Below are 24,581 nucleotides of genomic sequence, written 5' to 3'. Positions count from 1 at the left end.
CTCCCTTCCCAGACATCCACCCAAGAGAGCTGAGAACATATGTTTGTACAGGAACGTTCTTAGCTACTTTGTGGTAACTCAAACTGGAGGTGAGCCAGACATCTATTAGCAAGTGAACAGATAGATTTACCCATTATATGCATCTGCACAACTGAATACTAAGTTATGTTCAAGAAGGAACTATTGGCTGGGCACAGTGGCTCATGCCTATAATCTGAGCACTTGGGAGGCCAAGGTGGGTGGATCACCTGAGGTCAGATTAAGACCGGCCTGGCTAATATGGTGAAACCCCATCTCTACTAAAAATACAAAAATTAGCCAGGTATGGTGGTGTGCACCTGTAATCCCAGCTACTCTGGAGGCTGAGGCACGAGAATTGCTTGCACGGGGAGGCGGAGGTTGCAGTGAGCTGAGATGGCGCCACTGCACTCCAGCCTGGGTGACAGAGTGAGACTCTGTCTCAATTTAAAAAAATAAATAAATAAAAGATGGGCGTGGTGGCTCAGGCCTGTAATCCTATCAATTTGGGAGGCCAAGGCAGGGGGATCACCTGAGCTCAGGAGTTCAAGACCAACCTGGGCCACATGGTGAAACTCCATCTCTACCAAAAATACAAAAAATTGGCTGGGCATGGCAACTTGCACCTGTAGTCCCACCTACTCAGGAAACTGAGGCAGGAGAATCAGTTGAACCTGGGAGGCAGAGGCTGTAGTGAATGGAGATCGTGCCACTGCACTCCAGCCTGGGTGACAGAGTGAGAATTTGTCTCTAAAAAAAAAAAAAAGTCTGGGTACGGTGGCTCACACCTGTAATCCCAACACTTTGACACTTTGGGAAGCCAAGGCGGGTGGATCACCTGAGGTTGGGAGCTCAAGACCAGCATGACCAACAGGAGAAACCCCATCTCTACTAAAAATACAAAAAAAATTTGAAGAGAAAAAAAAGAGACAGAGCTTGTCAACACACCCTGGTAAATTCAAGGGACAAGGGTGTAAGAAGAATGTGATGTACAAGGCAGAATGCAAGGGCACTGGAGGTAGAAGTGATCTTAGGGAGCACAGAGTCACAGAAGAGCAACGAGATGCCATTTCTTGCTCAACTCCAGTCCACTGGCAGCAGTCACCTGGAGGGCTGCATGAACATAACTCAGTGGGAAAGAATGCCGTGAGTGACTGTGGGTGTCTGCTGTGTGCACGAGAAGGAAGGGAAGGGCCCAGTATTCGACATGCTTAAGATCTAGCTCCTTCGTTTTCCATATGGCAAAATCTAGAGCCAGGGAGGTGAGCTAACCGGCTTTGGGGTCACACTGTGAGCTGGTAGCAGAATGTGGCAGGTAACCTCACTCTCAGAAGAACATTCTTCCAAGCTAGGGGCTGGCCAAAAATGGACTGAGATCCACATACGGCTCATGAGCTCAGCATGGATTTCATTTTTTAATTTTTTTGAGATAGAGTCTTGCTCTGTTGCCCAGGCTGGAGTGCAGTGGTATGATCTTGGCTCAACGCGACCTCCACCTCCCAGGTTAAAATGATTCCCATGCCTCAGCCTCCCAAGAAGCTGGGATGCTCCACCACACCTGGCTAATTTTTTTGTGGGGGACAGCATCTCACTCTTTTGCCTATTCAGGAGTGCAGTGGCATGATCTTGGCTCACTGCAACTTCCGCCTTTGGGGTTCAAGTGATCCTCCTGCCTCAGCCTCCTGAGTAGCTATGACCTCAAGTACACACCACCATGCCCAGGTAATTTTTTGTTTTTAGTACAGACTGGGTTTCACCATGTTGGCCAGACTGGTCTCAAACTGCTAGCCTCAAGCAACCCACCTGCCTCAGCCTCTGAAAGTGTTGAGATTACAGGCATGAGCCACAGCGCCCAGCCAGATTTCATATTTTTAATGGTGAAAAAAAAATCAAAGCAATATTACATGACAGATGCAAATTCTGTAATATTTAAATTTTAGTGTTTCTAAATCCATTTTTACAGGAACACAGTCACACCCATCGATTCCGTATTACCTAAGGCTGCTTTTCCACTATGCTGGAAGAGACAGGTATTTGTGACAAAGACCATATGGCCTGGAATGCTGAAAGTTTCCAGAAAAAGTTTCTTTACTCCTACTTTCTTCCAGTGTCTCTTGAACTTTAATGTCCATACGCACCACCCAGAGAACTAATTACAATTCAGATTCTGTTTCAATGGATCTGGGCTGAGGCCTAAAATTCTGCACTGTTAATAAGCACAAGGTGGTGCCATGGCTGCTGGTCCATGGACCACGCTTTGAGTAGCGAGGATCAACTCCAGTGTGTCTCTACATGTCGACCTGAACCAGCAGTAGCAGTACCTGGGCATGTGTTAGGAATGCAGATACTCAGGCCCCACGCAGACCTACTAAACTGAAAATCTGAGTGGGGCCCAGAAAGCTGCGTTTTATAGTAAGCTATCAGCCAACACAGTGGCTCACACCTGTAATCCCAGCACTTTGGGTGGTCGAGGCAAGTGGATCACCTGAGGTCAGGAGTTTGAGACCAGCCTGGCCAATATGGTGAAACACCATATCTACTAAAAATATTTTTTAAATTAGAAGGGTGGGATGTTGCATGCCTGTAATGCCAGCTACTCAAAGGCTAAGGTGAAAGAAGAGCTTGAACCCAGGAGGCGGAGGATGCAGTCAGCCAAGATCATGCCACGGCACTCCAACCCAGGAGACAGAGTTAAGACTCCATCTCAATCAATCAATCAATCAATCAAATATATTAAGCTATCCAGGTGATTCTGATGCAGGCTTGAATTTGAACACCATCTCTCCTGCAGGTCCAGACTCTGAGAGATTTAAGGTAAGACTAAGAAACTTCAGTGTCAGCATGAACACGCTTTCACAAATGCTGAAAAGGCTAGGACTTCCTTAAACATTCCACCTGCAACTCAGCTAATATGAAGCAGGTGGTAGTTTAACCTGCTTCATATTTATAAAAATATGAAAACCTTCATATTTATAACACTGCTTCACAGAAACTTGCCAGAAAAATTTGTCAACCTGACCAAGAAGGAATAGCTGTAATGAACACATTACAAAAAGAATGGTACAGTTAATAATAAAAAGAAAAGACATGGGGCATCATCTGAAGTCATCCTTCACCATTAACTGTTTTTAACTGTGCTTAAAAGAGAATTTCCATAGTCCATCTCTATATGGTCTCCTAATGTGGGGCCAGCTTTGCAAAATGGTAAGTTGCACTGTTGTTTTGCTTTTTTTTTTGAGATGGAGTTTTGCTCTTGTTGCCCAGGCTGGAGTGCAATGGTGTGATCTCAGCTCACTGCAACCTCCACCTCCTGGGTTCTAGTGATTCTCCTGCCTCACACTCCCAAGTAGCTGCGATTACAGACATGAGCCACCACACCTGGCTAATTTTGTGTTTTTAGAAGAGATGGAGTTTCATCATGTTGGTCAGGCTCCTCTCGAACTCCTGATCTCAGGTGATCCACCCCCGTCTCTGCCTCCCAAAGTGCTGAGTATACAGGTGTGAGCCACTGTGCCCAACCTGCACTGTTGTCTTTAAACTTTTCCAAGCCAGCTAGGCAGGGATAGGCCTGTCACCGTACCCCAGGACAGGTACCAGAACACTCAGTGTAGCATGGATCATGATAGTAAAAAACAGGGAACAATCTGTTTTTGTAAGGAATGGGAGAAAGGTAATTGCAGCAGGGCACATCCACATGCCAGGCTAGCATGCATCATGAACACAAATGAAGGCAGGCATGGCAGCGGTGCACCTGCAGTCCCAGCTACTTGGGAAGCTAAAGTAGGAGGACTGCTTGAGCCCAGGGACTTTAAGGCTGTAGTGAGCCATGATCACACTACTGTACTCCAGCCTGGGGGACAGAGCATGACCCCATTTCAAAACCAAATCTAAAAAAACAAACAAAAAAAAAAAGGAGATCAGAACGAACTCAGATGATATACTATTAACTACACAAAGAGAACTTTATGTACAGTATAATCCAATTCAAATCCGTCAAAATATTTTTTAAAATCCTATATGGTTGTACATTTTCTTCTAAAAGCATGCACAAAACTGTCACTTTGGAGGAGAGGAACTGATGGAAGAGAAGACAATATACTTTTTGTTTTATATCTTTCTGTATGATTTGATTTTTTTCCTACAATGGATGACAAGTACTTGTTCAGCACCTGCTGTGCATTGTTTTATGTACTAAGGATACAGCAGCCCACCTGGAGTCTTGCATGTTCTTCACATGTACCCCAAAACCTAGAATGCAATAAAATAAAATAAAATAAAAATTTAAAAAAAGTGTACTTTAGAAAATTCTTTATATATATATATATTTTTTTTTTCTTTTTTTTTCTTTTTTTTTTTTTGAGACAGGTGACTGCGCGGGGCTACAGCGGCGCCCAGGCACTAGGTGCCAGGCCCCAGTCTGCTGGCGGCCCGGCCACGCCCACGAGCCTCCACGGTGCTGATTGGCCGGCCTGGCGCCGGGGCCGATCGGAGGGGCTGCCGCTCGCGCGTCCTCCTCGTCTCCGCGGGGACGCGCCCAAGGCACGCGGCCCGGGGTGCCGGGAGTGAGCGACGGCCACGCGGACCAATGGGGTGGACGCGCGCCGCCGCCGCCCGCGCGGCCCCTGACGCGGGCCCGGGAGCCGCGCCGCTGCGGCTGCTGGCGGCGACGGCTGCACCATGGGCCGGCTGCTGCAGGCTGCCGGGCCGCTGTCGCTGCTGCTGCAGCTGCCGCTACTGCTGCTGCTGGCCGGGGGTGAGTGCCTGCAGGGCCCCGGCGTGGGCGGGCGGTGGCGCGATCGCTGTGCTGGACAGCTCCCCGGTCCGCCAACAAAGGGGCCAGCGTGCGGCGCTGCCGGGAGCGCGCCTGTCCCGGCCCCGCCGCGGCACCGCCCCGACACGCGCGCACGTGGAGTGGGGACGTAGGGGCAGCGGCCGGCGCCTAGGGTGCGGGGCGACCCCCGACCGAGGCGCGGTGGTGAAGCCGGGACACAGCACGGTGTCCCCCACGCCGCCACGCGCAGGGCAGGTGCGCAGGCTGCTGCCTTGCGGTCCTGGGGGCGCGCGCCTGTGCATGTGCATGTATGTGTGTGCGAGTGTGCATTGTGTGCCTGCACACTTGGGGGAGGGGGAATGTGTGACAGCCACGCGGGGAGGAGGCCGCATTGTGAAGGTCCCACGGGCCGCGGGTGGAGTGTGAGGCGGGCACGCTGAGGCGCGGGTGGCTGTTTACCCGTGGTGTTGCCGGGAGGGAGTGTGTGTATGTCACAGTGAATGGGTGTCCTCCTCTGTTCTGGGCGACTCTATTAGGAGCTGACACAAATGGGCGTACAGCCACGGAAGGCCCGTGACAGCACACGGCGGGAGGCTCCCACGCAGCTCAAACATGAGGGAGGTGTGAGACTTGGATGTGTGGTTTCCATTCAGCAGCCATGCCGGGCGGCGGGCTGGGGGTGTGGCGCAGGTGTGAAAGGGATGTGTCTGCCTGGGAGAGAAAGAGACCTCCTGATGCCTTCCAACGCAGAGGGGGATTTAAAAGCTGTTGGTGTGTAGGGAGGTGGCCATGAGGGATGTGACAGCCCATGAGGCAGGCAGCCACTATGGAAATGGCCGGGAAAAGGACTATCTGCAAAGGTGGGTCAAATAAGGTCATAGCTGAGCAGCTCCTGCACACGCTGGCACGGCAGAGGGAGAGTGTGTTACAGTGCATGTTAAGGTGTGATTGGTGCTGCTGAGGTGTACCCGGATGAGCAAGAGAGTGTGTGTGTGTGTGTGTGTGTGTGTGTGTGCCTGTGCACGCTCATCAGCTAGCTGTAACTTCACTTCTAATGCACATGTCAGAATGCGTGTATGTGCATATAGGAGTGTGCACAGGACACTTCCCACGCAGCTGGCCCATGAAGACACAGGCACTTTGTGTGCAGCTGTGTGTGAGTGAAAGAGAAACCTAGTGAAGGGTCTCTGTGGGAAGGGAGGAACAGTCTTTGCTTGAGGTATGGCATGACCCTGGGGCTCAGAGTGGCAGAATCCCAGGGTAAATGGCTGGGAGGGGATAGTGGTTCCTCACACACTCCTGTGCATGTCATGGGAAGGCTCAGTTCAGCGAAGGCACATTTTCTCCACCGTCAGTCTAAGGATGAAGAAAGGCCCTAGGTGGTGTGCACAGAAAAACATGTTCATCAGTGTTGGCTCAGACACTCACACCTACCCACCTGTATTCTTTCATGCCTTAAATCCTCTTTGGAAGAAGGCGACATTCAACAAATAAACATCAGTTGATTGGTCTGCTGTTTCTTTGTGTGACAGTCATAAGCCAGAACTGGCCAGCAACATCTGTGAGGACCCAGGCCCAGCTGTAACTGCCCATGTGCTTATGTGACCAGCTATGAGGACTGTGGGCAGCCTGCCTCCCCGTTCTCTCCTATGCATGCTCTTCATGACGCACTTTTTACCCCGTGCTTGGAGGGCATGTGTGTGTGTCTAGCAGTGTGTCTCTTACACACCTTTGTGTGGAAGCCCTTCTGGGAGCTATCAGCATTGTTTCTCACGTGTTTACAGAGTGGAGGTAGTGTGGCCGAGCTCGGCAGTTGTTGTCGCTGACACTCAAGGGTGAGGGGCTGTGTGACAGATGCTGCAGGGCCCCTCCCAGGTTGGTGTCTGCCAAGAGCTTAGGGAGACTGGACTTCAAAACCCCTGTTTAGGGGAGGAGTGGGGTGTAGCTGACGGTGGAAATCAGAAAGGAGGTTTGCACTTGGAGCAGATTGTAGGGACAGATTTGGAAAGGTAAGATAAAACATGAAAATCACTGCAGTCTTGTTTTTTCCACCACCCCAAATGTCAGTCTGCCTCCTTTGCCTCTTTCTGTGTTTGGGTCAGATTTTCAGTTCTTTGAGGCTGAACCCCTAATCCTTTTCATGTGCCATCTTTTTCTCTCTCCTCTGTTAGGCATGATGATGTAACAGAAAATTATAAGTGTTAGAGGGAAAAAGGAAACCAATCACACATAGAGTGTATTTCTGAAATTTTAAGTCAGGTGAGGTCTCAAAGCAGATTAATTATTAAGTGCAAAACTAATTATACACAGAAGGGCTAGGTCTCAGCTACTATTTTGGTGTCATCTTATGGTGCACAAGTTTGAAAAGAAGTAACCTCTTGTAACTATTAAATAATTACCCATTGCCAAGGTCTTTGAAAATGTCAAGGTCTATATAAAGACAAAACAGTCATTAGAGGGAAAAATAACTTTAAGAAAATGAAAGTGTTTACTGGAAAAGGAATGAAAAACCAGGAAAATACCAGACCCCTTTTTCTTCAGTAGGGTTTTCAAAATCTTTGCCAATTTCTATCAGACCATTGGGAAGGGAAGACAAAGAAGAAAAGGGAGAGATGTTAGAGGAAGGCTGTAGGTTCCTATCTTGACAGGTGGGAGAGGCTCCGAGAGGTGAGGGCTCATGAGAGCCATGGAAATGACAGGGAAGAGGCCTGGCAGACACATTAGACCACAGCTCTGTGCACAGAGAGCTGGACTGACTAGAAAGTGTTTGATCCTCCAAAGTGGGGAAGGAAACAGGCTCCTCTGGGCAGACTGACCTGGAGAGGGCAGAGAATTATTGAGTCCCAAGCCACTCCGAGGGGCCAGAGTAGGGTGTAAATGGCAGCAGCCTTCCCCTGCCATACCACAGCCTCTACCTCCCATGCCACAGTTCAGCTCTGAGACAGAGTGCCAAGGTTTGAGAGACAACCCGTGTTTAGTCTTTCAGTGGTTTTGTAGATGGTGAACTTCAAGATTCTTAGGGAGAGTCAGTTTAACAAGGCTGAAGTAACATCTTTCCCAGCATACCTGCTAGTGGTTGGAGCATGCAAATAAAGATCTTCAGTTGATGGCCCTCTCAAAGACAGGCTGCCTGGCTGCCCTGGGAACCTATACAATATGTATTATTTAATTATTATAAACATTTTCCATCAGTTGACTTTTTTCTTCCTGGAATGCATGAATGAGTTTTTCCAGATTTGTTTCTTGTATTTTGGCTCCCTGCCAGGCCTGGGGATGCTGCTTTTGCGAAGCAGGGCTGTTCCATTGGCTGATACCCCCTACAGACCCTAGGTTCCACTTCCCAAGAGTCGGTAATTTTCCTGAGGGCAAAGCCTGTCTCTTGTTCATCTGTGTCTTGTTGCACCTCCAGGAAGGGCCTAACACAATGTTTGACATAGAATAGGAGCTCAGGAGTGACTGTATTTTTCTTTGTAATCAACAGTCTAATAGAAATTTTACCTCTAATAAAAGGTCAGCCCACCTGAAACAAAAGTTCAGTTATAATTGATATCACATCTGATTGGCAGTATTATATGTTTCTGATTCACTTTTCAAAAATTAGAAAATAACTTTTAGATAAGTACAGCTTATAGATGAAACATTTCCAAACACAGAGGCCACATAGGAATGTAAATAAAGGGGATTCTTGTTGGTGAAAACATTGGGAGTCACTTTACTAATCTGGTCTTTTACAAGAGAAGAGGTTTCTTCACTTGATTGGATTGGGTTGGGTGACCCTGGGCAGAATGTTTGGAAAGGGATATCTTCTAGTCTTCTCTCTGGCTTCTTTCCTTGACTTTTAAAGTGCATGAAGTATTTAAGCTGTCTTACATAGTCTCTTGTATATCTTCTAGTCTTCTCTCTGGCTTCTTTCCTTGGCTCTTAAAGTGCATGAAGTATTTAAGCTGTCTTACATAGTCTCTTCCATGTATCCTCTGGAGGAAGGAAGGTACCCAACCTGGCTAGTAATAGCTTTCCATTCCTCCTGGAGCATCCACAAGACCTTTTTGTGGGGAAGAAACCAGCTAATTTTAGCTTCTCTATTAACTAGCTGTTTGACATTAATCCCACAAGACCTCAGTTACTTCATTTGTAAAACAAGAGGGTTGGACTGGACTACTATTTATTTATTAAAACCTTTATTGAGTCCCCACCGTGTGTTAAAGGTTGTGCCAGGCACTGAAATTCCAGGGTGGAACTGACACCAGGAACTCCTCATTTACAAGGGAGGCCGTATGAAGGTCTGTTACAGTTTGGTGGGAAAAGTGTAGTGAGATAGACAGGAGCAGGCCTCATCTAGACTCGGAATGGCCACAGAAAGCTTCTCAGAAGCTAAGACCAGAGGCAGGAGTGAGAATTAGCAGATGGGTGGTGGGGCAGGACAGAAATGGGGAGATACAGATGTTCAAGCAGACGAGCATGTGCAGAGACCCAGAAGGCAAAAGAGGCGGCTGTGTTCTGGAAATTGTGGGTAGTAAGTTTGTCTGAAGCATAAAGTATGATGGAGGAAGGTGGGTGCAGAGAGGGAGGGGAGGTAACTGTTGGTTTGTGAGAGCCTTCTTTGTGTTTTTAAAGGATCTGACCTGTATGATAGAATGATAGAACCAGATTTGTATTTTATTTTATTTATTTATTTATTTTGAGATAGAATCTCACTCTGTTGCCCAGGCTGGAGTGCAGTGGTGCGATCTTGGCTCACTGCAACCTCTGCCTCCTGGGTTCAAGCAATTCTCCTGCCTCAGCCTCTCGAGTAGCTGGGATTACAGGTGGCTACCACCACACCCAGCTAATTTTTATATTTTTAGTAGAGGCGGGGCTTCACTTTGTTGGCCAGGCTGGTGTCAAACTGCAGACCTTGTGATCCGCCCACCTTGGCATTTTAAAAAGACCTCTTGGGCCAGACATGGTCTCATGCTTGTAATCACAGCATTCTGGGAGACCGAGGCGTGAGGATCACCTGAGGTCAGTAGTTTGAGACCAGCCCAGCCAACATGGCAACACCTCATCTCTACTAAAGATACAAAATTAGCTGGGAGTGGTGGTGCATATCTGTAATCCCAGTTAGTCGGGAGGCTGAGGCAGGAGAATCGTTTGAACCTGCGAGGTGAAGGTTGCAGGAAGCTAGGATCATGCCATTATACTCCAGCCTGGGAAACAAGAGCAAAACTCCACCTCAAAAAGAAAAAAAGTTGGCTGGGCACAGTGGCTTACACCTGTAATCCCAACACTTTGGGAGGTCAAGGCAGGCAGGTCACCTGAGGTCAGGAGTTCGAGACCAGCCTGGCCAACATGGTGAAACCCTGTCTCTACTAAAAATACAAAAATAAGCTGGGTGTGGTAATGGGCACCTGTAATCCCAGCTACTCAGGAGGCTGAGGCAGGAGAATTTCTTGAACCTGAGAGGTGGAAGTTGCAGTGTGCCAAGAACACGCCATTGCACTCCAGCCTGGGTGACAAGAGTGAAACCTCATATAAAAATAAATAAATAAGAAAATTAAAAAGACCTCTCTGAGCTTTGTCACTCAAAGTGTGGTCCGTGGACCAGCAGCATCACTGACACCTACTGTGTCAGCAGACTTGGGTGACTCACACACACATTTCAGTCTGAGAAACGCTGATTAGAGGGCAGTGTGCAAGACAGATGGGTGCAGGGGGAAATGCCAGGGGATTGTAAAAGAGCTCTCTTGTCCTTCCAGCAGTGAAACAGTATGAGGGCTGTAATTCTAATGGAGGTGCCCGTCAAGTCTGCACACCTCTGTTTCTGTATCATCCTTACTGCTTTGCTTTGTCATGAAGTGTCGGGCATTTTAGCCATGTGCCCCCCTTGAGTGGCATCAGTGTCTACCCTAGAGAAAGGGAAACCGAACACATGTTCCTGAGCTCCCAGTTTCATTATTTTCTCCAGTCTCCTTTCTCCTTCACAGCGTCCTGAGCACAGTCAGTCCAGTGCCATGAGCAGCTCTGTTAGTAGCTACCTTTGAGATCTCTCTCCCTGCCCTACGAACCCTGTGGCTCAAGCAGAGTTATATGGTCATTGTTATACTATTCCATAATGATTTGTTTTCTTCCTGGTCTCTCTAGTAGAAACTAACACTTTTTGGGAAAGGTGTCATATCTTTCTTATTTCTGTACCAACATAGCCTTGCATCATGCCTCGTCCAAATAAGCATTTAATAAAGGCTTTTTTGTTGAAGAATGAATGTATAAATGAATGAATGGATGGTTGAATGAGTGGAATTTAACCATTCAAACACTACTCTGAACCAAAAGGAGAACTTGATTTATGATTTTTCTTAATGTATCAGTTGGCTATTTCTGAGTAACCAATCACCCCAAAATTTAGTGGTTTCAGTTATTCTCAAGATCTGATCCCTGGACCAGAAGTATCACCTGGGAACTTGCTAAAAATGCAAATCTTGGGCCCCATCACAGACTAGCTGGATTTGGTACTCTAGGGTGGGTTTAACAGTCTCCGTTTTAACAAGCCCTCATGGTGATTCCATGCTGGTTCAAGTTTGAAAGCACTGGCTTAAAACAATAACCATTTAGCTCATGATTCCGTAGTTTGGCAATTTAGGTTATCAGCTGGATGGTTCTTTTCTCAACTGAACTCCTTCAAGTTTGTCATCAGCTGTTCATCACCTTTGCCAGTCTTATCTGGCTCTCTCACTTTGGAACTTCAGGTGGACACTGAACTGACCTGTCTCTCTTCCGCATAGGCTCCTGTTTTCCTGCAGGCTAGCCTTGAGCAGAATCCCAAGAGAATAGAAGCATCTAGGGAGGCCTAGCCTTGGAAATGGCACATCATCACTTCTCCTGCATTGTCTTGTAGTAACTCACAAAGGCAGCTCAAATTCAAGGAGTGGAGAATTAGACTTCATCTATTGATGGGAGGAGTTACAAAGACTCATTGCAAAGATGTGTGTTATTATAGGTTATTAATTGGGACATCAGTGGATAACCTCTCTACCATAGTGCCTCAGGAGGAACCTTAAGAAGTTACTGTTTTGTGGTTGGACATGGCATTCTGTCTCTTTCCCATCTACCTAGTAGGGGATAAATACTGCTTTCTTCTATAATATTCAGGCTAGGAAAAAACCCAAGAGTGGCTTAGAATCCCCCTACGATGGGAAGGGGAATTAGAGTAGAAAAGGTCATGGGAAAGTCTGAGCTAGAGAGAGTCCAAGATCCTTAATTCATCCTCTCCCAGGAACAAAGGGGATCTTCAAGGGGAGTGGACCCCATATTGATTATCTTGGCTTTCTCTGGCTTTTAAATACCTTTGGCTTGAAGAAACCACAATATGAGATGGCTGTTTCTCTGTCTGAATCAGGGATTCAGACACAGGCTCCAGGAACATGGCTTCAGCTTTGTGGAGCCAGGGCCTGCCTGGAAACAGAATCTTTGACCCTGGACATGGTGCCTAGGAGAGCAGAAGACATTCCAAATGAGCTGTGAATGGCTTGGACTTGGCAGAAGGCCTGTGAGCAGTCCTCAGGGGCATTGGCAACACAGCAGTGCCATTGGCTTCTACCTGCCCAGGGTCACAGCGTGCCCACTCTTTAGTTATTTTTTTATTTTTTTGATATGGAGTCTCACTCTGTCACCTAGGCTGCAGTGCAATGGCACCATCTTGGCTCATGCAACATCTGCCTCCCAGGTTCAAGCGATTCTCCTGCCTTAGCCTTCTGAGTAGCTGGAGACTACTTGTGTGTACCACCATGCACAACTCATTTTTCTGTTTTTAGTAGGGACAGGTTTCGCCATGTTGGCCAGGCCTGTCTCAACCTCCTCACCTCAACTGATCTGCTCACCTTAGCCTCCCAAAGTGCTGGGATTTACAGGTGTGAGCCACTGTGCCTGCCCCTGCTCCCATCCCTGCCCTTTAGTCATGATGATACTTTCTAAAGCTCAGAGTTGGACCTGTGAATTATCTTACTGAGAGACAGAGCTTCACAGCATCTTAGAGGTTGGTACAGACATTACCAGCCCTGGTCAGATGCTAAGGCTCTGATGCCTCCTTAGCCCCGGGATTAGCTTTGATGCCACATAGAATCGCTCTGATCTTATTATTCACATCAACAAGTTTTTTTTTTTTTGAGATGGAGTCTAGCTCAGTCACCCAGGCTAAAGTGTAGTGGCACCATCTCTGCTCCCTCTAACCTCCGCCTCCCAGGTTCAAGTGATTCTCCTGCCTCAGCCTCCCGAGTAACTGGGATTACAGGTACCTGCCACTGTGCCCAGATAATTTATTTTTTTTTGTATTTTTAGTAGAGATGGGGTTTCACCATCTTGGCCAGGCTGGTCTTGAACTCCTGATCTTGTGTTCCACCTGCATCAGCCTCCCAAAGTGCTGAGATTACAGGTGTAAGCTACTGCGTCCAGCCCAACCTTTTGTTTTAATGTATTTGAATATACCATGGTCTCTTTTAAATATCTCTTTTTCCCCCAGGCCATGAACTTCACAGGTCTCTGTTTTTTATGTAAGATAATAATACAATATTTGTAGAATACTTTGGTTTGTGAAGCTCTTTGTAGAGCAGCTTTGACACAAGGCTCAGGGATTACCTCACATGGTGCCCATCACACTGGAGGCACAGTAGGAATTGCTGTCCTTGTTACATAGAGGAGGAGAGCAAGGCTTGCGGTGGTGAAGTCAGCCAGAGTGTAACCTGTTTCCTGGTACCAGCCCTCTCTCCTATTATAGAACAGCCTTCTGTCTCTAACCTCAGGGCCTGTGTATCTTCTGCTGGAGTCTCTACTCCCATCCCCCACCCACATGCCCCAGAATACGCCCCTGCGGCTAGATGTGGCATTCTTGGCTGTGTGTTGTCTGGCTGGTGCACAGTGTGCACAGACTCCCTGATACCCAGACTTACAGGACAGTCTGAAATGCTCATTTTCTTCAGTGGTCAGTTGCGGTATTGGCACATACCAAGCTTAGGGCCTGCTCGGCAAAGCACATGGCACCAATAATATTAGCCTTATTTTTATTATAAACATCACTAAAAATTGCCATGGACTACAGTCAAGTCAGGTCACAGTACGCATCTGGTGTAGAGCAAGAGGAAGACTGTGAAATTCCCTCTTCCCTAGGTCCTTAAATGTTAGTCTTGGAAAAGAATTTGGAGATCATTTCATCCAGCTTCCTTGTCTTTTGGGCGAGGAGACTGAGACCCAGAGGCCTTGAGCAGCTTTCCAGGAGCCTCACAGCAAATTCGTAATATTTGTGTGGTTAGGTCATTAAGTTAGAGGTTGAGTTGGAAACTGGAAAATAGGGCTATATTCCTGTCTTTAAGGAGAGTAAAAGAGGAGGAAAAATGTCTCCTTTAATTTTCCTGTCCATTTATTTGCTTGTTTTGATAAATTAGGAGAGAGAGAGAATCCAAGATTTTAAACAAATATGTCAAATTTTCAGCACTGGGTGAGTTTGAACTGTGACCTCATGTTCCCCCCACCCCCCACCCCCATTCACCTAATACACTTACCTCGCATGTTTTTTTAAAAGACTACATTCAGAGGCTGGGCTCAGTGGCTCATGCCTGTAATGACAGCACTTTGGGAGACTAAGACAGGCGGATCACTTGAGATCAGGAGTTGGAGACCAGCCTAACCAACATGGCAAAACCCTGTCTGTACTAAAAATGCAAAAATTAGCTGGGTGTGGTGGTGAACACCTGTAATCCCAGCTACTCGGGGGGCTGAGGCAGGAGAATCTCTTGAACCAAGGAGGCGGAGATTGCAGTGAGCTGAGATTGCACCACTGCACTCCAGCCTGTGTGACGGAGTAAGACTCCATCTCAAAAAATATATAAAAAATAAAAAATTAAAGACTATGTCAGGATACTGTATTGCTGACATACAAATCATGTTCTTAATGCAGTTTTGAAGAAATTTCAACTAAGGTTGGAAGCCTGTGGAACACTGTCCAGTTGAACAGCTAGGTCCTTAAAAGCACGGGCCCTCTCTTCAGTTCTGTTTGTAGACCCAGCACCCAGCACAATTGCCAGCAGAGATGGGGTACTCAGGAGGCACTTTCTGAGTGAGCACATGTGCAGTAGAATGCTGGCTCAGTGATTCCTCTCTCTCCCCTGCCCGTCTGCATCTGTCTCCTCTTGCCCCTGCCATAGGATTGTCTAAGCAGTTTGGCCTTGTTTGTTTATTTGTGATGGAGTTTCGCTCTGTCACCAGTCTGGAGTGCAGTGACGCAGTCTTGGCTCACTGCAGCCTCTGCCTCCCAGGTTCAAGTGATTCTCCTGCTTCAGCCTCCTGAGTACCCGGGACTACAGGCGTGTGCCACCAGGCCCAGCCAATTTTTGTCTTTTTAGTAAAGATGGGGTTTCACCAAATTGGCCAGGATGGTCTCGATCTCCTGGCCTCGTGATCCGCCTGCCTCAGCCTCCCATAGTGCTGGGATTACAGCTGTGAGACACCACGCCCGGCCCATTTGGCCTTTTTGAAATGAAAGCAGCCTGTCAGAATTCACAGGAAGCCTCTGGGTGTTCAGGAATGTCCACTGAAGTCACCCCCTCCCCAGGACCTTTGTCATTTAAAACATCTCTAACCTGGCACCAGTGTTTGTCCTCTCTAGCCTCCCCTGACTGTCTGGCTTTTATGTCTGCACAGGAGCATCCCTGGGTGCTTGTGTGGCTGGGTCTGATGAGCCTGGCCCAGAAGGCCTCACCTCCACCTCCCTGCTGGACCTCCTGCTACCCACTGGCTTGGAGCCACTGGACTCAGAGGAGCCTAGTGAGACCATGGGCCTGGGAGCTGGCCTGGGAGCCCCTGGCTCAGGCTTCCCCAGCGAAGAGAGTGAAGAATCTCGGATTCTGCAGCCACCACAGTACTTCTGGGAAGAGGAGGAGGAGCTGAATGACTCAAGTCTGGACCTGGGACCCACTGCAGGTAGCTCTTCTTACTTATGGAGCATGTGTTGAGTGCCAGCCAAGTGTCTAGACAAAATGCCAGGTGACCATTTCTTTGCCAGAAGCATCTCCTCTCTCTCCCCATAGTTTTTACTATGCTACTGCTGTCTACCTGCATATCAGAGCTAAGGCTCTGGGACCCTGAGTGTCTCACAGGCTCAGGAGGCCCTTTCTCTTTAATAACCACTGGTTAGGGAGCCCTTAGTCTGTGCTCATTTAATTCAGTACAATGCTTATAACCTGAAAGATGAGTAATATGATCCCCCTTGTAGACAAGAGAACACAGACTGAAAGGTTAAATGCTGGCCTGAGGTCAAACAGCAGCTCAGATGCTCAGTCATGATTCAGACCTATGGCTTTCCAAGCCATGGGGCTCTTTGTTTTGTTTTTCCCTACTGCTCTATGCTGTCTCTGTTGAAGATTGCCATGAGTCAGCTGATCCGTGTTTCCCTGAGTCTATCTGACCAGCAGTTGAGGCATTCTAACCGCCCTTCTCTCTGTAATGCACCAGAGCTGGGCTGATGAACATGTGGGTCCTGAAGCAAGCCTAAGGCTTAGGGATCCAAGCTGGAATATTGTCGTGGACTGACGCTGATGCAGATGTGTGGGAGAGTGCAGACAGCACAGCCAGCCATAGCTGCTCTGCCAGTGTCCTGGGCCAACAAGGCCCACCTCAGCAGGGACTGAGGAATTGCTATGATTGTGTATGCACACAGGGGCAAGGTGTTACAGAACTTAACCATAATTTTTCTTTTTAAAATAGATACTGTTAATTGGATTTACTTTTTCTAATTATAAGAGAACACATGAACATTGCAGAAAATCTAAAAAGCACAAAAATAATACAAAGAAAAAAATAAGGCCAGGTGCAGTGGCTCACATCTGTAATCCCAGCACTTTGGGAGGGTGAGGTGGGTGGATCACTTGGGGTCAGGAGTTTGAGACCAGCCTGGCCAACATAGGGAAACCTTGTCTCTACTAAAAATACAAAAAATAGCCAGTGCGGGGGGTAGGCACCGGTAATCTAGCTACTCAGAAGAATCGCTTGAACCTGGGAGGTGAAGGTTGCAGTAAGCAGAGATCACACCACTGCACTGTAGCCTAAGGGACAAGAAAAAACCTCCTTCTCAAGAAAAAAGAAAAAAGAAGAAGAAAATAAAAACCACCCATAATCTGATACTTAAAAGATAATTGCTGTTAGTAGTTTGGGGATACGTAGTTCTAGTCACTTTTACATGCAAACTTGGAATTGTAGGGACATTTGTTTCCACTCAAAATATTTCATAAGTGTATTTCTACATCATTAAATATCCATTTATAACCTGATTTTTTTTGAGACGATGTCTTATTCTGTCGCCCAGCTGGAGTACAGTTGCATGATCTTGACTCACAGCAACCTCCACCTCCCAGGTTCAAGCAATTCTCCTGCCTCAGCCTCCAGAGTAGCTGGGAATATAGGCACCCACCACCACACTTGGCTAATTTTTCTATTTTTAGTAGAGATGGGGTTTCACCACGTTGGCCAGGATGGTCTCGATCTCTTGACCTCATAATCTGCCCACCTCAACCTCCCAAAGTTCTGGGATTATTGGCATAAGCCACTGTGCTCGGCCTATAACCCGATTTTTAAACATGTTATTATTTATTTATTTGTGCTTAGAGTTGAAGTTTTGCTGCTTTGTTCGGGTGCAATCATAGCTCACTGCAACATTGAACTCCTGGGCTCAAGCCATTTTCCCACCTCAGCCTCCTAGGTGGCAGGGACCACAAACATGTGCCACCTCACCTGACTAATTTTTTCATTTTTTTGTAGAGATGGCATCTTGCTATATTGCCCAAGCTGGTCTTGAACTTCTGGGCTCAAGCGATCCTCCTCCCTTGGCGTCCCTAAGTGCTAAGGTTATAGCTGTGAGCCACTGTACCCAGCCTGTAACCTGATTTTTAACACCTACGTAGTATTTTATCATGTGGGTCATCAGATGTACTAAACTGGTTCCTTACTGTTGAATACGTACATTGTTGTCAGTTTTGATGCTGCTACAAATATCCTCACACATTTTCACATCTTCCTGGTTGTTACCTCAGGATAAATTTCTAGTATAAAATTGATAGGTCAAAAGACGTATCAGTCAGCATCCCACACAGAAACAGAAGACCCAGTCAAATTAAGACAATCTAAGGAGAGTTTATTTATAAAGCAGCAGACTTATGACGGTATGGACTGGATACAGGTGAACCACCAAAGGATCTGGGGCTAGCAGCAGCTGAGTGCTTACCATCCCTAGGCACAGGGAGACCAGGGAAGGGATGAAGATGGGAGCCTACAGGGGAGGTGGTGTAGAGAGGTGGCTAGATATGGGAGGAGACCAAGAGAATGAACACCACACCCCTCAACAAGTGTTTTCTTTCCCTTGTCAACTTGATAGGAAAAATTATAATGGCCTTTGATTACTAGTACATTTTAACACAAATATGTATAAAATACATATGTATATTCATTGTACATAGAATATGTGTATTCTATAGAATACACATATACACAAAAATAATGGCCACTTATCTCTCTTCTTTTTGATTTGAAGCACAGTGTAGTTAAGAGAACAGGCTTTGGAGTCGGGCAGGCTCCAGTGCTGTCATTTAACAGTGATACAACTTTTTGCAAGTAACTCACCCTAAGTCTCAGTTTTTTCATCTAGGAAATGGAGATAATCATAGTATCTGCCTCACAAGGTTGTGAGGTTCACATACCATTATACATTTCAAGTACTTGGCACAGTACTTGACAATTGTAAGTGCTCTGTGACTATTAGCTATTGTTATTACTTTTCCATTTTTTTCTATTGGGTCTTTAATATTTTTTTATCCATGTACAAATCTAGAAAAGGATATAAACCTTCCTCTGACAAACATAGGAAACATTTTTCTAGTTTGTCAATTGCTTTTATTTTTACTACAATTTTTGGCATAAATAAATATTTTATGAGCTTAAAGTTACTTTTTTTTTTCTTTGAGGCAGAGTTTTGCTCTAGTCACCCAGGCTGAAGTGCAATGGCATGATCTCAGCTCATTGCAACCTCTGCCTCCCAAGTTCAAGCAATTCTACTACCTCAGCCTCTGGAGTAGCTGGGATTACAGTCATGTGCCACCATGCCCAGCTAATTTTGTATTTTTAGTAGAGACAGGGTTTCACCATCTTGGCCAGGCTGGTTTCAAACTCCTGACCTCAACTGATCTACCTGCCTCAGCCTCCCAAAGTGCTGGGATTGCAGGCATGAGCTACCGCACCTAGCAAAATTACTTGTTTTAAAATGTTTTTATGTGTTATTCTTTGCTTTATGTTTAGAAAAGCCTTTCTTCCCGTGAGATACATGCACCTTTCTTCCTTCTATTCTTTTTTTTAATGTAAATTCTTTTTTAAAATTATTTTTATGTTTTGGACACAGGGTCTCACTCTGCCCCCCAGGCTGGAGTGCAGTAGCACAATCTCAGCTCACTGCAGCCTTGACCTCCCAGGCTCAAGCGATCCTCCTGCTTCAGCCTCCCAAGTAGCTGGGACTACAGGTGTGCTCCATCATGCCTAGTTAACTTTTCTGTTTTTTGTAAAGATGGGGTTTGGCTGTGTTACCCAGGCTGGACTTAAATTTCCTGGGCTCAATCGATCCACCAGCCTCAGCCTCCCAAAGCTCTGGGATTACAGGTATGAGTCACCATGCCCAGCCCCTTCTATTCTTTAGCTTAATCTTTTACATTTAAGTCTAATCTAGCTGTAATTTATTTTTGTGTGTGGCATAAGATAGGGATCTAATTTTATTTTCTCCATATAGATCATCTATTGCCATGGCAGCGTTCATTGACAAATCTTGCTCTTAGCATCTTAAAGAAATGATATTTTGTTGTTGTTTTGAGACAGAATCTTACTCTGTCACCCAGGCTACAGTGCAGTGGTGTGATCTCAGCTCACTGCAATCTGCCTCCCAAGTTCAAGCAGTCCTCCTGCCTCAGACTCCCTGGTACCTGGCATTACAGGCGTGCTACCATGCCCAGTTAATTTTTGTATTTTTCGTAAAGATGAATTTTACTGTGTTGCCCAGGCTGATCTCGAACTCCTGACTTCAAGTGATCCACCCACCTCAGCCTCCCAAAGTATTGTGATTACAGGCGTGAGCCACTGTGCCTGGCCAAGAAATATTTAAAACAAACTTTTACATTGTACCAGATAATTCTTGAGTCTTTTTCTGGCCTTTTCCTTTTGTTGAGACTGTTGAACATCTAGTGTGAGGTAAGCAGTCACACAGAGAACCTTGGCCTCAGGACCACAGTGGAGGACCCTGAAGCCTTGATGAGCTCAATTTGTTGTCCTCCCTGCTCCCCAGGGGATTTGTTTCCATTTATTTTTCTCTCAGTTCATGCCCCTTCCTCTCTCGTTGGCTTTACTAGGTCTCATAAGAATAAAAATAGCTCTCATTCATTGAATATGGGCCATGCATAGGCCTTTGCCTCCATTGTCTCTAGTCCTCACCACAGCTGCACATGGCATGGCTGTGAGATGGGGATACCGATCGCCCTACCCAGGATGGGCAGGAGACTACGGAGGTGCAGGGAGGAGGGCAGGAGGCTGGGGAGGAGCAGGGAGGAGGGCAGGAGGCCAGGGAGGTGCAGGGAGGAAGGCAGGAGGCTGGGGAGGGGCAGGGAGGAGGGCAGGAGGCTGGGGAGGGGCAGGGAGGAGGGCAGGAGGCCAAGGAGGTGCAGGGAGGAGTATAGGGGTCAAGGGAGGTACAGGGAGAAGGGTGGGAAGCCGGGGAGGGGCAGGGAGGAGGGTGGGAGGCCGGAGAGGGGCAGGGAAGAGAGCTGGTTCAGTCCTGTTCCTCATTGCTCCTCTCCTGACTTGTCCCCTCGCCCATGGTCCTTACCTTTCCTCAGGTCAGTCTCTTCTTCATACTACTCGACCTGTGAAAAAACTGCAGTTGCCCATCTTCTTCTCAAACAAACTAGCAAACAAAACCCTTTTCAAACCCCAGTGCTCACAGGCTAAAGGCTGAACTTAGCATAGCAGAAAATGCTCTTGACAGTCTGGCCCCAGACTTCCCCGGCCTCTTCTTCCCTGCTCCAGCATGCATCTGATCAACTCATCATCAGCTTGTTCTCTTCCTTGCTTGGCAGAGTTGAACTGATACAAGAGGAAGTGGGCTACTTTGCCCAAGGGTACACAGCTTGGATGTGATGGAGCTGAATCTAGAGTCAGTGTCTTCTTACTGACAATGGCCCGGCCTATTCCCTAAGCCTGTGATGTACTTGTTCCTCTTGTCCCATCTGCTTGGGAAGCTCTTCTCCATCTTGATGTCCTAGTAGACGTGTATTTGACCTTCAGCACCTAGCCTGAGAGGGATAGCTTCCAGAAGCTTTTGCCAGCTCTCCCTAATGAGCAGGACCACTGCAAGTGGTTATGCTGGTGGGCTCCTGACCAAACATGGGAGTTGGAGCATTGTTTTCTAATTCTTCTGCCCAGAGGGGACATCTCCATGTACTGGCAGTGGCCCTGAAATCAGGCTAGTCACTCCTGCTTCTGTTTTCTCACAGCACCTTCATGGCACATGATTAGGACATGACAGAGACAAGAAAGTGGCTAACGTGGCAGGCTGACAGCGAATAGGCAGGCTGGTGTAGGAGGCAGCCCAGGGACAGTGGCATGCCCCAATCCACTATTCTCTTCTGCTCTTATACCCCAGAGTCACAGGCTTCTGTCTAAGGGTTCTTGGGGAGAAGAAGGTGGATCATCTCTTGGGGGTTAGAGGAGCCCAAAGGAACCTTGAGAGGGCCTGCCTGGTTCAGGAGTCCTTCAGAGCCCAGAGCAACTGTGCCAAGTGCCATCCTAACATGGCCATTGGGGACATGGAACTCCGTGCAGCAGTATCAGGGACTGCTGAAAACCATGCTACAGACAAGTCAATCTTGGATCAAGTACTCTTTTAATCATTGTGACATCAGTCCATGTATTCAACACCCAGTATGTGCCAGTCACTATGTTAAGGGTTGTGGGTTCTCATTTAACCTCCACTGAATAATGTAAGTATATATCCTTACTCCCATTCAGCCAATGAGCAAACCTGAGGCTTAGTGAATTTGGATTTACAACATATGTTGTATGGTACTTATCACCATTTTTCCATAGAATTTTGAGTTAGCTCATTTGAACTTCACAACCACTCTGTGAGCTCAGCCAGGCGGCAGTTATTCTCTTTGCTTGACAAATGGTGAGCTGGGCCAAGGGAGGTTCAGACCTTGGCCCAAGGCCACACAGCTTGTGTGTGGCAGAGCCGAATTTGGAGTTGGCATCCCTGAGCACTGATACCCTGGGCCTGACTTCTTGCCAAGGGAGCACATTGATGGCACATGTGAGAAAGGAAACCAGTCCATTCTGTCACTACGACTTTGTCATACATCCCATTTCTAGTTTGTTGGGCCTCAGATAGAGCTGATGCCCTCCTTCTTCATCTGTAGTGATAGTCCCTGGGCCCAGAGGAAAAAACAGCTGGTGAAGTTTCTGCTTGGTGGATAATGAGCAGTGTAACCTTGAGCTGGTTTCTTTTCCAGTGTTGGCTTCAGTCTCTTCATCTGCAAAATGAGACCTGGAAATAATAGACTGAAATCTTTCCAGCTTGAAAATATTATGATTCTGTGACATTTCAAGTGAAAAGAGCAACCTCAACAAAGCAAGGAAAAAGACATGAAATGCAAATTGCTACTCTACCAGCTAGCATCAAATGAAGTTACAGCCTGACCAGTTAATTCATGCACAATTAGGAGCAGTCTCTCAGGTTACCTACTCATCCCGAGACTATTCCCACTGTCCCCTCTACCTCTTTCGTTTTCTTTTCTTTTCTTTTCTTTTTTGAGACGGAGTCTCATTCTGACACCTGACTGGAGTGCATTGGCGCAATCTTGGCTCACCATAACCTCCGCCTCCCAGTTGAAGTGATTCTTCCATCTCAGCCTCCCTAGTAGCTGGGACTACAGGCACGTGCCACCATGCCCGGCTAATTTTTTTTTTGTATTTTTTTTTAGTAGAGACAGGGTTTTACCATGTTGGTCAGGATGGTCTCAATCTCTTGACCTTGTGATCTGCCCACCTCGGCCTCCCAAAGTGCCGGGATTACAGGCGTGAGCCACCGTGCCTGGCCTACCTCTTTCATTTTCTAAGCTCCTTAAGGAAATTGTCTCGCATGCAGTTTTAATTTTCCTAGTGAGTAAGCAAATTAAAATGTTCTGCAAGAAACACTTTAGTCTTTGGGGTTGGCAAGTCCTAGATACCCAACTGAGAAGGCTCACAGGCCTGTGGGATAAAAGGGGACTTTATTGGCTAAAAAACAGGGGTCCAGGGACAGGATTTCTGCTCCAGCACTCAGCGTGCTGCCCTTCATGTGCTAGAGCCTGCCCTGCCCCATCAGTTGTGCTAGGCTTTCCCTTGCCGGCTTCATTCTCAGTCAGGCTGGTCCTGGGCAATGGCTTGGAGAGCCCCAGTAGCTCCACACGGTCGTCCCGTCTCAGTACCCCGCAGAAAGGGAGCTCTGCCTTCCCAGCACTTCAGGGACAGTCTCTGGATGGTCTCACTGGGTCCTGAGCCCATTTCTGTATCTGTCCTAGGCCATGGGGATGGAATTTGACTGTCCAGGCCCATGTTGAGCTGTCCCTGAAGCCAAGGGACAAGGTTCTACATTCCAGACCAAAAAGAGAGGAGGAGTATCCCCCAGAGGAGAATTGAGGTACTATTAACAGAAAGAGAACAGGCGACAACAGCGTTGTGCTTGAGTGGGGAACACTCATAAAGTACTTATACTTCGTATGTCATTTTCACGTGGATTTTTTAAATCTCACAGCAACGTGGTGAAATCTGTAAAAGCAGGCATGATTAGATCACTGTTTTACAGCTAAGGAAGCAGGCTTAGAGAGATTTTTTAAGTGGCTCTAAATGACACAGTGGCAGAGCTACATCTCAAATCTGAGAGTTGTGCTTCAACACCTGCTGTTCCCCTCAATATAAAGTCCTTCATTCGGCTACTTTAATTATCATTGCTGTGATCAATTTTGGAGAAAGCGGACATCAGAGCAGCTGTCTGCTGGGACCTGGAACTGATTTCTGTGCAGCAAAGCCTTGTGATTGTGTCACAACAAGCCTTGTTGTGATTGTGCTGTAGAATGACTTGACCTTCTGGGTCACTGTTCACACATCGGGTGTGTCCATGTCCTTAGGATGGACTGATAGCTGGGGAGCCTGTGGACACAGCAGCAAAGAGAGCACTTTTACTTAGACACCAAAATGAAAGCCCTGTCATTCTTGTTCTATGCCAGTAATAAATGTCAACATATAAAAATTTAAAACTGCAAATAAAAGAAGAAAATAAATATCACCTGTAGAGAGGCCAGGAGCAGTGGCTCATGCCTGTAATACCAGCACTTGGGGAGGCAGAGGTGGGCAGATCAACAGCCTGACCAACATGGAGAAACCCCGTCTGTACTGAAAACACAAAACACCACGCCAGGCGTGGTGGTGCATGCCTGTTATCCCAGCTACTCGGAAGACTAAGGCAGGAGAATCGCTTGAACCTGGGAGGCAGAGGTTGTGCACCGAGATCATGCCATTGCACTCCAGCCTGGACAAAAAGAGCTAAACTCCATCTAAAAAAAAAAAAAATCACCTACAATCCAGTCATTCAGTCAGTGAATGACTGACATTTTGGAATATCTCTTTCTCCTTTCTGGACTCTTTTTTTTTTTTTTTTTTTTTTTTTTTTTTTTTTTTTTTTTTTTTTTTTTTTTTTTTTTTTTTTTTT

At 46.9% G+C, this 24,581-nt stretch overlaps 1 protein-coding gene across 2 annotated transcripts in view; it reads left to right on the top strand.

The window, feature by feature from the left end:
- Positions 1-4,639: 4,639 nt before the first annotated feature.
- Positions 4,640-24,581, top strand: part of PODXL2 (podocalyxin like 2) — a 43,699-nt gene continuing 23,757 nt past the window's right edge. For both annotated transcript variants that reach the window (XM_017511963.2, XM_037732588.1), the window contains exons 1-2: positions 4,640-4,771; positions 15,455-15,733. In XM_017511963.2, the coding sequence (XP_017367452.1) occupies positions 4,696-4,771; positions 15,455-15,733 (355 nt within the window). In that variant the 5' untranslated portion in view covers positions 4,640-4,695. The remainder of the gene's footprint in view (positions 4,772-15,454; positions 15,734-24,581) is intronic.

This window comes from Cebus imitator, unplaced genomic scaffold, assembly GCF_001604975.1.
Source record: "Cebus imitator isolate Cc_AM_T3 unplaced genomic scaffold, Cebus_imitator-1.0 Scaffold457, whole genome shotgun sequence".
Lineage (NCBI taxonomy): Eukaryota > Metazoa > Chordata > Mammalia > Primates > Cebidae > Cebus > Cebus imitator.
The sequence above is the reverse complement of the archived record's forward strand: the minus strand, read 5'-3'. Positions and strand labels throughout refer to the sequence as shown.